The sequence below is a fragment of the Copidosoma floridanum genome, unplaced genomic scaffold (genome assembly GCF_036245765.1).
Source record: "Copidosoma floridanum isolate Cflo_tuat_1 unplaced genomic scaffold, Cflo_Japanese_pri ptg000024l, whole genome shotgun sequence".
In the NCBI taxonomy this organism is placed as follows: Eukaryota; Metazoa; Arthropoda; class Insecta; order Hymenoptera; family Encyrtidae; genus Copidosoma; species Copidosoma floridanum.
Genome location: NW_028321901.1, coordinates 6,439,666 through 6,454,791, shown reverse-complemented (window position 1 = coordinate 6,454,791; position 15,126 = coordinate 6,439,666). Strand labels below are relative to the sequence as shown.

The following is a 15,126-nucleotide window of genomic DNA, read 5'->3' as shown; positions in this document are numbered from 1 at the left end:
TTTAAGTTACAGGAAGTGGGCAGGGCTTAAGTTAAAATATAGGTATAAAGAAAGCTCACCTTGCTCTCAGTCAGTACTAAGCTCTAGTTAAGTAACTCTATCTGAGAAAACGATTGAAGGTATGACTCTGTTTGGATTTAACTAAAGCAATTTCTTAACGGTTTTTTATGACAACATTGAAAAAAAAAATCTATAATTCCAAGGACACAAACTTAGCATCTTCACTAACTGAAAACTTTTATTTTCATCGGCACAAGTATCGATTTTTTGGAAAACATAATGATAAAAAACAAAGTATTAGTTGACAGACACGAAATAATCCATAGTGTGTTTGAATTTTTTTTTTTATTTAGGGGTATATACTCTGAAGACGCAATCGTGAAATAGACTTCTGTACTAAACAATGACCATAATGCCTAATTCAGACTACAAAATTTTTTTAAATAGAATCAAAATCTTAGGAAGTAAACTAAACTGTTAGACCACACAATGAGATGCTGATTTTTTAGACGTAACTACTGGAAAAACTGTAGGTAAAGTAAGAAAAGATTTAGAACAAAACAGTTGTTAAAAAATAAATAAGATAGAGCGAGAAAAAATCAAAAAAATTTTACTCTAGATTTACGAAGACATTAAAAAATCTTTGGGTGACTTTCTATCAAAAAATCACGTAGGCTGTCCAAAAAAGAGAAAAATTTAAAGTGGAATATTGCAAGTAATTTGCGACTTCACCTTGTACTTAGGCTCAGATGATTACAAACGTCGATCGAAGGCAGTGAAGGCATGTAAAACCTTGAGTGATTTATTTAAAGAACTTAAATTTTCAAGTTTCGACTTTTTTGTATCAGCTTCTTATCTAAAGCTTTTGCCTAACAGTTCAATGTCAAGGGAAAGAAAGAGACACGTTTTGACTGGACCTGTTAGACATTTTAGAGCTCAAAGTGACTTTCTCAAAAATTAAAAAGATAAACATTTTTGCAGAGCTTCTATAAATAGACTTGAAAAAATTGCTTTAATTCTAGGGCCTCAACAGGTAATTGGATATTACGTGCTTCTTGTAAATTTTATAAAGTCGTATAAAATTTCACGTGCAACGTTTTGATTCTTAACAACAAGGTTTGTTTTATCGCTTAAGATGATACGGTTAAAATTCAACTTTGATTGACAGCAGGAAAGGCCCAAGCCTCAATTTTAATGAACTGTAAGTATAGAGTAATACTTTCTGATCATGAGGGTGGTTTCTAATCGACATAAATTTACACCATCGATTTTTTCTAGGATCAACATCAAACAAAACAGCACAGATAACAAAATTAGCTGACACTCACTCTGGGCCAACGGATTCAGCAATACGAAATAATATTGAAAGCAGCTCTACTGCATCTACTCATAAAAAAGATTTCGATAGGCTTTTTAAGTTTGAAACTTTTTAGCCTATTTTAAAACGTAACTATGAAAGCATTAAGCCAATTTCAATACTGTCAATTGGTGATAGCCGTGATAATAGCCTTGGTATAAAAAAGTAATAATACACGGAATAAATAATTTCAAGACTTATGATTTTGATGCTGTATTTATTTTTACCTACGCACCTGGGAAATCAGAATTTAATCGAGTAGAGCGTCAAATAGCACCGTAGAGTAGAACTCTATCTGGTGTTATTCTTCCCCACGATAAATATAGTAACCATCTTATTAAGTGAAAAAATTTTAGCTGAAAGTTCAGAAATTGAAAATTTTTAAGATACTAAAGAAACTCTCGCAGAATTTTGGTCCAAACTGAACGTAGATGGTTAAGACGTGGTAGAAAAGTTTATATCTCATCAAGATAAAGTAACGGAACAGGATATCTCTACTGATCATAGTTAGTACTAATTATGTTTGAAAAATCCATTATCTGCTCCAGGTAAACTTTAACATTTAACCACAGTTAGTTTTCATAATACTCTAAAATATATTAGTGTATGTATCATCAAATGCGACGACTTAAATTGCTGTTCTGTATGTTGTAGTAAAATAAGAACAGTTTTATACCTTACCATCATTTTAACCAGCTCCCTTCCCTTTAGTTCAAGACTTTTTACAATTTATTCTCCGTTCGAACACTTAACTGAAACATTCTTATATTTTTAACAGTCTTTGACTTTGTTCATAAAGTACCCCGAAACAAAAGAAATTCAGTACGATTTGTATTACCCATCGAAAAAAAATGATTTTGAGAAGAGAATTCCTGCCAAGTGTAACCTGTATTTTTCATCACAAAAATAGTAAAAATCACATGTAAGTAGTTTTCAAAACAAAATTATAAATATGTTTGCTATCAAGTTTTAATCATAATTCTCATGAATATTTATTGTAGAAAAAATGTACAGCAAATCAAATTAATCTCATTGCGAGCTCATCACCTTCAAATTTTAAGTATAAGACCAGAAGCATTGCTATAAGACTTTTTCTAAGATACAATAGAATAGATCGATGTCAATTCTATTAAAGATATTCCAAAAATTTCAAAAAATCTAAAATTTGAAATTACTACGCCAATAATTACAAATATCAGTTTTTGGATAAAAAAAGGGACTCCATTTGTTGATGAAACAAATTAAGACTTTATTTACTTAAAATTATTTATTGATAATGATAAATCTAAGTTATTTTGTTTTTAAAATCATAACTTTATTGATTATACCAAACAGTATTCATTTATAATAAGAAATTTATTTATTTGTTCTTTACTTTGTGAGATACAATATTCCAAAAATAGTAAATTACCAATTGTGACAATACAAAATGAAAAGCCTCAAAGGAAAAGAAGGAGAAAAAACTGCTTGAAACTGGTAACGGAGATTGTGCAAGGACCCTTGCTCAAAACTACGTAACAGTGATAATATTGTAAAATCTTTCAAGTATATCAATATCCTAGGACATTATATTCTTAATAACCAATCTAAAATTTAGGTAAAAAGAACACGGACAATGAAAAATACTGAAATAGGAAGATTTAATACAGTATCATCAAGAGATCACAGAAGATCTGTTTTAAAATTGTTATTAACAAACAAAAAAACTTTATTTAAAGATTAAAAAACAAAGGAGTTAAAGACTAAATATTCAATGATACTAAAATCGTAATGGGCTTAATATTACATGATTGATTAATCAATAATATTTTTCCAGAAACTAGTACTATCATGCTTCGTTATTAAACAGGGTGATTTTTTTTAATGTTTTTTTTTCATCAGAAAATATACAAGGCAGCAAAATTTGTAATATGTATAAAAATTACTATACTGAAAATTTCAATCATAATAAAAAAAACCATGCTTTTCTGCACATTACCAAATTTTTGTAACTTCAAGCTAAATCACGCAAATCATTTGAATTACCTTTACCCAGAAAAGTTCAATCTTATAGCAATGATAACGCTGAGAAAATTGCATACAATAGTATAACTCCAAAAATGGGATATTTAGAACACAAAACAGGTAGTTACAGAGTAAAACCTGATCTAAAAAAATTTGAAATAGTTCAAAAATTTTCAATACTAACAAATTGTGCAATGATTCAGGAAATCTCAGGACTCACAGTATAGATGATTTATCAGAAATTATGCTCAAGTTACAGAACCCTCAGCCTTGTTGTTACGAGGAAGTTGAAAATTCGATTGGACGTAAACTCCACGAGAGATCCTTAAAAAGTAAGAATCAGTTTCGTATGAAGCTCCAATACTTAGATGTTTCAACCTAGACAAACAATTTATTTTAACTACCAATGCATTTACTAAAGTTTCAGTGCTCCTTTGAGTCAAGGAGAGTCCATAGTGTGCAAGCAATGAAAACAATGTACAAAAGTTCAAATGAAGCATCTTTTCGGACCTATAAATTAGAAATAACAATCACTCTAACAGTGTTACATTCCTAGATCACAACTTTGTGTAGTAATCACAACGATATAATAAAAATACAATAACAATAACAAGGAATTCTCTCCCCCCTTCATTCCAATAAAGCGTTGCAGATTTCACAATAACATTACATAGAACATCAACGCCCGCGCCATTAGAATAATTTGTGAAATGCAAAGCATCCACGCTTACTGTGCAACACATTAAATTAAGGCTATAATCAAGAAGTTAAATCAACAGAAATTCTATTAAAATTTCACAATACAGTCAATTAACATGCCCAGAGACCAATCCCTCGCTTATTTGCTTCAGATAACAGACGTATACTAACTCTTCCATCCACTCCAGTTACAGCACGGGCGCAACCACTAAACCGTGTAATGCCTTAAAAAAAATAAAACAGAAAAAGACTTGACTAACAACTTTAAGTCACCTTACAACATTGATTACGGTACAGTTAAATGCAAACATTGCAATCTTACTAAATTAAAAAAAAAATCATGACCATTAAGTCACTAACTATCCTTTCATCTTACACTTACTGCAGTAGCACAATCAAACAACAACAACTTCTAAATAAATATGCATCCACCTACCCTGTACACCGCGTACTCACCCACACCAAACACCCCCAACCACACTAATTATGGTCTCTCTGTAGCACCAAATTTTTGCTATTTCACTCATTTCGCTCAGTAACGCAAGCGCCCCTCCTTTTTTCTCTTTAAGGGCAAGCTAGCCACCAATCCTTGACACGTATTCTCTATTTTTTCTCTCCCCTCTCTCACTTTCTTAATGGGGTTCTAGACTCCAAGAAGACATAACCTTATGGGTTGGTCTACACGAGAGGAGGTTAGTTCTTCTTTACTAGGCGCCAAGATTATCTATTAAATACAACACTGTTCTGGATTTTAATTGTTCGTTTATGAAGATTTTCTCCTGCTCGTTCCATCTCAAAAAAAAAAAAGAATTTAGCACAAAAGACTTATAACAACGAATCCTCAAGAAATAGAACCCCACAATATTATAAATTGTACTGATGCGTATAAAAGTTTGTTTTTTTGTCGTATTTCTTGATTTAATTAATTTTATTACTGGTACTATTCAAAAAATTTTTTTTTAAAGCAGCAGCTCAATTATTATCATCACCACAAGTGCTTTTGTGTAGAATTAGAACCAGCTTTGCAGTATTCTTGTAAGATCTTGGGACTGCGTACGTGAGAGCAACGGCTAAATAACGATGACAGAAATAAGAAGCGTTGCGAAAAATTAAGACTTGTTCAATCATTGTAAACGTGGATTTGAAAATTTATAACTAATATTATTGTGAAATTCTAATATTTTCTGCATTACTTAGTTTATTAAATTATTAAACAAAACACAACTTAATTATTGACTGAAATTCTTTTTTACATTCAAGTACTTCAATATTGAAAATGCCAATTGGCAAAACCAAATTGTAGCTTTAATAGATAAATTAAATACAAAGCAAAAATAAACAGACTCATGACAAAGATCTTTACAAGAACATAAGATAAAAAACGAGTAAACGCTACTGCTACATTACCTAAAAAAGTTATACAATAGATAAACGTAAGTTCAGCGTATGACACAATAACACTATTTCATAAATATTACTCGGTGAAACCTAACACTACTGCTCCAAGTTAACGATTTACAAGGAAAGCTGGGAGTAAGAGCCGACAAAAATTTCGGGCCAATATTTGATTTTTGTATGGATTTCGGAAAAAATCTTGTACTCTCATGCAGCCTTGTAAGTACCAAACATTTGTTTATGTATTTTTGAGGTTTTAATCTTTTTTTTTTATTTCCCCTTTAACCGAGGTTTAACGTTTTTGATTACGTCGTAATGCCCAAAAAAATTTTAAGTAGGCTCTTTTATGCAGTTTTTTGTCATTATTGTTAGTTTTCCAATTACGTGTTAGTAAGTACTCCTCATCGTAGTTTTAATATATTTTAGTAATTTTATAATGATTCTTTTACATTTTAATCTTTAAAAGCGTTAACGTCTCTGTGTTTAAACAAGTCATCCTAGTGATATCGACTCCTTTGATCTCTACCATATCTTTAACTTGAGCTTTGTTTCACATCTATTTTAATTAATTTAAATATTGGAGACAGGTAATGTGTCTCTAAAATGGTTTAGGTATTTATTTTTGTAAAACCACCTATATTTTTGTGTCGGAAAAGTCTTGTGAGGCACGATTCTGCACTTGATAGAGGCTAGAACTTACAGGGTGAAGGCTCAGGGAATAAAAATACATGCAAATGCCAAAATAGAGCTTGACTTGTACAACTTTGGATCAGCTTTATTTCCTTACCGTACAGATTTGCAAAAAGAGAGAAAATGAAGAGCTCAGTTCAGTACGACTGGCTCTCGTACTCATGATGGCGTGGACCAGTGATGCCAGACGGTACTGCCAAGTCGCACATGCGCAGAAGAGCTTAATGCTGATTCGCCAGTACAGTAGCGCGTTGCTTAAAGTAGGCCCCGCCTGAGCTCTCTCTCTAGCTTCCCCACTCAAGCCTCCCCCCAGATGGTTAACCCAAGCCTTCCCTAACACTTTATATACTGCTTCAGTATCACGTAGGAGAAAGTTATCAGTAGCTGAGTGGGCTAGCGCACATGATGATTTTGCTCACTTAATCTTCGAATCTCAGCTGCGCAGTTTTTTTTTTTTTTATTTATTTATTTTTTTTTTAATCCACGCATTAAATTTAAATACGTACATGATATATAATAATTTAAAAAAATTTAACTCTCCTGATTAATATGATAAAGTGATTATTAATCAGGTAAAATTTATATTTTCAGTTTATTGTACTGACTGAAAGTATTATTTTTTTTTTTTTTCATTAATTAAGTACGAAATTTAGAAATAGTTATTTTTTATATTTTATACGCAAGATGTACTTTTATATACTTATTTTAGAAAATAAATAAATAAATGCAACGAAGTACCTCGATAAAAAAATTTTAATAAGTAATCATGCGTCAAATTGGGCAGTTTCCACACTACCCTTGAGGTACTGCCTGTAGTGCGTTAGGTTGTTTCGATTACACGTACATCAGTGTTTTACGTTAATACTGACATATTACGCTTAAGCGTAAAAAAATTTCGCAATCATTACAAGACTACAGTTTCCTTTATTTATTCTTGATATACGTGTAATGTTGGTACCTTCGCCAATAGCCATATTATAACTATATTTGTTAGTTTAATTAGTACGAATTAAAGCCATGCATTATGCGCGTGAAATAAAACTAATGAGATCAATGAATAAATACATTTTGACTAGTCCTGATACAAATTTGCCGAATTAAAAAGATTAAAGTGTTGTTCCTTTGGTTCAAAATCTAGGTTTGTGATATGTCGCGCTTTACAAATTGATCGCAAAAAACACCGTGCACTAAGTAATTTTATACCAGTCTTATTAGCTTTCTCATCTTTAAGCTCAGTAACGTCAGAAAAAACTCTTTCTGCTTCCGCATTGGAATGTGGAAAAAAAAACTGCCGTCACTAGTGATTTTAATGATGGGAAGCTTAAGAAATCGCCGTTTCTATTTGTAAATATTTTTTTCCAGAAATCTTCAACGTCACATTTTAATAAGCTTTCGCGCTCTGAAGGTTCAAAAGAAGAGGGTAATGTTCTCCATTCATAAGCTATCGATTGGTAATCTAAATTTGGAAAATATTTATAAAAACAATACAAATCCGATAGATGATCATTTCTTTCCGAGCTCAAGGCCACCGATGGCTCTAGGAATGTTAGAAGCTTTAAAAAGTCACTGTGTTCTAAAAATCGTTTTTTCATTTTCTCTACTGAATTAATGTAAAATTTAAACAATTATCGCGTACCTCGTTGGCATGATCCATTGACATTTCAGCAATAATTTCCGCAGTATAAGGTCCGTAATAAATATCTTGGCGTTCTTTAATATAATTCCGAACAATAAAATCGGTTGAAGACAAGAAATCTAATGATTTTTCATTTATAAATTGAGCCCGATTTGTCTTATTATTGTTTTAATCGACCGATGAAGCTTGTCAATTATTAATCCCTTACTTTGAAAAACTGCATTAAAAGAGTTAAAAAATTGTAATACAAAGCTCATAAATGAAATGTAAAATTTAATTCGCGGGTCACGTAAAGAAGTCAAAAAAACTTTTTGAGCATTTGAAACTTTTCCATCGTTAACATTAGCTACGGTTTCCGAATTACTCTTATTCAATTTTACTTCATGGTCAAATACTTCTGATTAAAAATAATTAATTACCGCGGGATAATCGATTCGAATCCTATTATAACATTTTGGTGCTTCAAGCCAACGCGTACCCGAAAATTTTTCTAGTTTATTTTGCGCTAAGCGACGAAATTTAAGACACTCGCGAAGCTCTTCGAAACGTTTTGGACTATGTGCAAAGTAATGTTGAATTGCTTTAATTAGTTCTTCAACCGATTTTGGAATTTTGCTGCTACTCGATTTCGCGACTAATGCAGAGGTGTGGCAAATGCAATTAAGCAAAATTAAACTAGGCACTTCATTTCTCAAATACTTTTGGAAGCCATTTTTTTTACCAGTCATAATACTTGCATTATCACAAGCTAAGCCAACTAAATTTTTCAATGGAATACGACTGTTACACAAAAATTTCTCAAAAGCTAAAAACAAATTTGAAGCAGAAGCTTGCAAAGGATTCAATTCTAAAAGTTGTAATAAATATTGTACTACTTTACCCATTTTTTTATCATAATACTGAACACAAATACACAAAAGCTTAGAATTTCTTATGTCTGTACTTTCATCGATTAGTACTGAAAAAGGAACATTATTTAATATCTCAATTATACTTTCGAATTCACACGGATACAAGATTTTATTTATCACATTATCTGCTTTCGTTCTTTTGATTTGCATGTTTTGCACTGCCTCTGGATCAATCGCTACTTTTTTAAACATAGGTACTAATCTATCAACTAACTTAATCGCGACGTTCTCCTCCGCAACGAAAAAAGCAACATTCATTTCGGCAATTTGCGTTCTTTTTTTTAAAGAATCCCCGGACGGTGTGACAGATACAAAAGTTTTTAATTTTTTTGCCGCGTTAACGCTATCACGATGGCGTTCACTCCTAACCTGTCGGTACAAATCGGATTTGTGGTAAAATGAATAATTTTATTTGCAATGTGTGTATTTAAAAGTTTAAGATAATGTCGCGTGTTTTAAAATAGAATCTTTCAATTCTGGGTCGCGGGACCAGTCTGGCTCCCACGGTGTGCATTTTTTTTTTTAGGAATAACACTTTTATCTTTCTCACATTTACGCTTACTTGCTATTTAAGACAACATTTAAAAAAAAAATCAAGGAGAAAATGTCACATTGAATACTAACACAAAAATTAAAATTGTCTATGCAAACAATGTAATTGGTTTAATTCAATGATCCATTGGCCGCATGCGATGTACAGGTTCGAACAGCGAAAAAATAAAGAACTAGCACTAAAAGGACTCACAAACGAGCTTAATCACACTCACATAACACATGCTATTAATGAGTTCATTCGCTCAAAACACAAATCACCACTATTAAGTGCAGAAAGATAAAGCTTCAATACACGGCGCGGGTTACAACAGAAATAAATGACAAGAAGGCAGTTAGTTACGCATGCACGATTTACTGCAAACTGAGAAAGAACGCGAGTCTCGTAGAAGCATGCCAAAAAAACAGTTGAGTCCAGTGACAGAAATATAATGTAAACAAACGATATATAGTTAAGACCTATGTCGATCATGGGCATGCAAGACCATGCTGAATCAGCATATCTATAGATATTTGATGGATCCTTATGCTACCTCAACTAAGAGTGATTGTTTCGAGTTTAGAAATATAAAATGCTATATAAAAATATTAGCAAAGGTACCAACATTACACGTATATCAAGAATAAATAAAGAAAACTGTAGTCTTGTAATGATTGCGAAATTTTTTTTACGCTTAAGCGTAATATGTCAGTATTAAAGTAAAACACTGATGTACGTGTAATCGAAACAACCTAACGCACTACAGGCAGTACCTCAAGGGTAGTGTGGAAACTGCCCAATTTGACGCATGATTACTTATTAAATTTTTTTATCGAGGTACTTCGTTGCATTTATTTATTTATTTTCTAAAATAAGTATATAAAAGTACATCTTGCGTATAAAACATAAAAAATAACTATTTCTAAATTTCGTACTTAATTAATGAAAAAAAAAAAAATTAATACTTTTAGTCAGTACAACAAACTAAAAATATAAATTTCACCTGATTAATAATCACTGTATCATATTAATCAGGAAAGTTATATTTTTTTAAATTATTATATATCATGTACGTATTTAAATTTAATGCGTGGATTAAAAAAAAAAAAAAAACAAATAAAAAAAAAAATTGCGCAGCTGAGATTCGAAAATTAAGTGAGCAAAATCATCATGTGCGCTAGCCCACTCAGCTACCGATAGCTTTCTCCTACGTGATACTGAAGCAGTATATAAAGTGTTAGGGAAGGCTTGAGTTAACCATCTGGGGGGAGGCTGGAGTGGGGAAGCTAGAGAGAGAGCTCAGGCGGGGCCTACTTTAAGCAGCGCGCTGCTGACTGGCGAATGAGCATTAAGCTCTTCTGCGCATGTGCGACTTTGCAGTACCGTCTGGCATCACTGGCGTGGACTGTGCTACTGCGCGGGGCGTGGAGTTCAGACCCACACTCTTTGACTCACTTTACCGTGGCGCATGCGCTTTTCACAAACGGTACACACGCCTAGAGCACTCAGCTCAAACCACTTCTGACACACACACACACATATTAGTATTAATATTGGTATTTTGAATTTTAGGACTATCTTCAGCTTTGCCATGTAAGAGATCATTTTTTCTTTTGACTTTTTTGCCTTAACTGCTCGGTGTGCGAGTCTTTCGTGCAGGCCTCTTGCAGAGTTCCTCTCAGACGACTCGGTTATTTATCCTACTGGATACTATTTACAGGGCGCAGCGATTGTCTTGAGCACATCCTAGCTATTATCAAGTTTAACTGACAGATATTTTTAATAAACCATCTGATTCGCTGTTCTGACTTTTTTGTAAGCAACAGTAACTTTTTATCCAGGGAGCTGGCCTGATGTTGGCTTTCCTTCAAAAAGAATGTCCCAGGAGGTCTAGACATCATCAAAAAAATCGACTATAAGTTTTAAAAATTGGATAAGTAGTGTTTCGGCATTCTGGGTACTTGTCCCATCGAAAAAGCCCGAGAAAAATATTTCGAAAATTTTCGATAGGATTTGAACCCATGACCCCTCGAGTATCTCCGGCCAGGCGGCTAGCCCGCTTACCAAACCATCGAAGCTCTCACACACACATCCACGCACACATGACGTAGAGTGTGTGATGTCATACAATTTATTTTAATCGATCCTATATACTAATTTTTTTATTACATTTTATTCCCTTCTTTTATTTAGTATTTTCGAAACAGGAAATAATTATTTCTTTCATGATAATCAGCCAACTTTAAATAAGTAATGTTAATAATAATGATCCGAATCATTTAATTTAACTTAATACCATACCTTGAGAAACAAGGAGGTATATATCTAACTTCCTTTTTTATTTGTTGTACTATAGTTTATACTGTCATACTATTAACAGTAGATTTTATCTTATTTGACGACATTATAGTAGAGTGTATGTACCGTCTTACTACTTTAAACCTTTCATGTTTATCTGTTAATTTTTAAACAAATTTATTCGTTTATTGAGTACTTTATTTACTATTCTTATTTATCAATTGTCTTTATTGGTCTTAACTTGTTCCAGAGAAAAATTTAGTAAATAATTGAGGACCCTTAATCACCTCTGAATATTAGTACCTGATATGAATTTTATTTTTGTTTATTTCCAACTCAATAACTTTTATCTGCAACCTATCTCAAACAAGGAACAGGTTGTTGTTAAATCAATAATGTGTGCACTTAAGGGTGTCCTAAATCCTTGGGATCACCTATCTGAAATGAATTCCATTATTTTAAAAGTCTAATGCTAAACAGTGCAGCCAACACTCCCTATCAAGGCATTGGATTGGTTAACCCTCTTAATTGACCATGCACATACCTTTTTTTATTACTATTTGACCCAAATGATATGAAACATATGTGGAACACGGAGAATGTTAAAACTAGACTTAACGAAAATTTCACAAAAATTTAATCTGGAACAGTACAGAATACTTTACTTATTAAAAGTATCTAAGAAAAAAATGAAAAATAAATTTATCGGTAATCAGATCACCAACTCTCAGAGCAGTGTCAACAATATGATTTTAAAAATTTTAATTCAAGCTCTTACAAGCAGAACTTGATCTATATGTACATTAATAATATCTTTTTCACTATCACTTGGTTAACGTCTGCTTACTTATAGCTAAGTCTTTTTTCGGCCTGTCTTCGTATTCTCACGTTGACATTTTTATTACACGCAAGTCAATTAATAAGACCTTAAAGTTTTCATATTAAAGACTACATAAACCAAATTATTATGAATATTCTTTTCACAACTATTATTTTATATACATTTTTGTCATACATTAATTCATAGTAAAATTTGGCATGTTTTGTAAAGCAATAATTCAAAATTTAAAAAATTTGTTTTGTAACATTATTTTAATTACCACTCGCAGAAATTCTTGAACATCATGTTGCATAAACGAGTCCAACGTTTCCCAACCAAAGCTCTTCGTTAATTTTTTTGTACCAACTGGTTTGTCACAAAACTGAAGTTCATGAAATACCCTCTGTAATGCCAATGCTACACTTTTACTTGAATCATCACTTTCAGTTGGCATTTTATACACAGCTTTACGCAGCTAAAAAAAATGCACCAAATTATATTACAATAAATATAAAAACTTTTTTAGTACAAGTAACTTTGAAATCTGTTAACATCGAAACTATAAAGGCATGGCTGTAAATATCACGTACTATAACTAACGTATTGTGTAAAAATGCGCAGCTAATAGGAGATCTGCATGGAATTCTTGTGTCCAACTGAGTTCTTAATTTTAACGTAGTTTTACGTACTCATTTATTTTTAAATATTCTCTAAATAATACATTCAAAATACTTCAACCTTTTGCTTTTATAACATTGGGAAATATCAAAAAATTGTAAGATCGTGATAAATAATTTATATCCTAAAAATTTCACACCATAAAAATTATCATCAATCGACTTTATGAAATTGATTTTTTCAAACTCTACAGAACATCTGGAAAATGTAACTGCACATTTCGTTGATAAAAATAAAACGATGGATACTTAGTTTTAGAAACAAATTGAAAACTTAGTTTATATGTCATGTAATATCATGTATACGTCATGAAATATACGTAAACAACCCCATATTTGACTCAGTTTTACCTATAGTAAATTATGTCGTACATTGGATTAATTATATCAATAGTGTGTTTTGCATTTAGAAAAGGGACTAAAAGAACAATAACAAGCTTTTGTAACTACAACAATAACTTTCTTCTTAGTGTTTTATCCAACAACAAGCTTTTTTAACTTCGTCAATATCTCAATTTCGGAATTTAATTTACAACTAAATTAAAAAATGACTGTAGTTTAAGCTATGTAGATTGAAAGGAAACGAGAAACAATAATTAGTTATCATGTAATGTAAATTCAGGTAATTCAGGACACTTTTGACGGTACGAAATTATTATACTCAGTTTTTCAAAAATTATATCACAATAGTATGCACAATCGATTTCAATAGTTGACACACATTTTCTTCCATCAATTAAAAGAACAATTATGTATGTTTTCTTTTTTGAGTGTTTAAAAATCAAATTTTAAAACGTATGTCTACTTCAGCTATAACAGGACTTACTTAATTTGTGTTGAGGTAATTCAGGACATCGCTTGAGCTAATTCTGGACGAACGCGCAATTTCTATCTTAATCACATATGATCATTTTCGTATTGCCATGACAGTGACTATTAATAGATAAAAGAACTTTATTTAGATGAAACAATAAGAAATGGAGCTTATTTAAGCCTACAATCTGATAATGGTAGTTTGCAACGGAGAGCTTGTATTCTCACTTACATGAAGCATTGTCAAGTTCTGAATCCAAATAATAGTAATATGCAGTCGAAAAATGTGGAATATTACTTTTTAAATAGTTTTTATGTTACAAATCCAAATATTCTCTGCCATTGCATTAACGACAATCGTGCACGAAAAAATATTGGGTTATGATTTCAATTCTCTATATTACAGATAAATTGAATCGACAATCCTACTAACTTTTATTATTTGTGATATTTCTTACTTCAGTAACGTTAGAAAGTACGAGAAAATGTTCACATTTTTTAATTATTTGAAAAAAAGTACGTACCCCATTCTGTCTCGATAAAGCTCAAGCGATTTAACTTTTATAGTAATGTGGAATACATATGATTTTAACATCATATAAGAAATATTGTTTTTTGTTAATTTTTTCCTTCAACTTCTACTTTTTTTTATCATTTTCCATCCAAAATGTCTTGTAGAATAAAAAGAAGTTTATTGTTTCAAATGATAATTCGTTCAACACCGTTTTTTGACGCTGTGCCCAGTTACCTCACAAATTTTTAGTCACCGAATTACCGGAATTCACCGTGTAATCAAAACCGTAAAAATTTCAAAACACCATTCTAAGAATTTTTTACATGCGTCCTAACAATTAAATTACATAATTATATAACAGAAAAACTTGCTGTACAATACATGTACAAAGTCTACAAAAAATTCATAACATCATGCTACGAATATTTGAAACTCATACTAACGATTAAATTACATAAATTTAAAAGAAAAAAAATTATGTAAAAAACAATTAACAAATATTTTGTAAAATTTTTAAATTAGTATGAAAGAAAGCAATTGGAAAACCTGCTACTTGGCTCCTTAAAGGAGTTTAAAATAGTTATTTTCGATATCAAATTTTTCCGTAAATATTTTAAGGGAATAAGCAGATTGACTAGAGTTCAATGGGTTATTTACTCAAGTAATTTTAGAATAGTTAGGTATCAAGCAGTGCTTATAAATTATCTAAGTTTTTAAGCGCTGTATTAAAATTGTTAGATAGGTTTTTTCAAAAACATCTAAGTTTTCATGTTTTTAGCT

General features: G+C 31.5%; 1 protein-coding gene across 5 annotated transcripts in view; it reads right to left on the bottom strand.

Annotated features, from left to right (window-relative positions):
* The window catches only part of Usp7 (Ubiquitin-specific protease 7), a 780,393-nt gene that overhangs the window by 481,013 nt on the left and 284,254 nt on the right, over window positions 1-15,126 (bottom strand). For 4 of the 5 annotated variants that reach the window (XM_089595056.1, XM_089595060.1, XM_089595059.1 and 1 more), the window contains one exon: window positions 12,623-12,817. The exons of the other annotated variant lie outside the window; for it this stretch is intronic. In XM_089595056.1, the coding sequence (XP_089451182.1) occupies window positions 12,623-12,817 (195 nt within the window). The remainder of the gene's footprint in view (window positions 1-12,622; window positions 12,818-15,126) is intronic. 5 annotated transcript variants of the gene reach the window in all.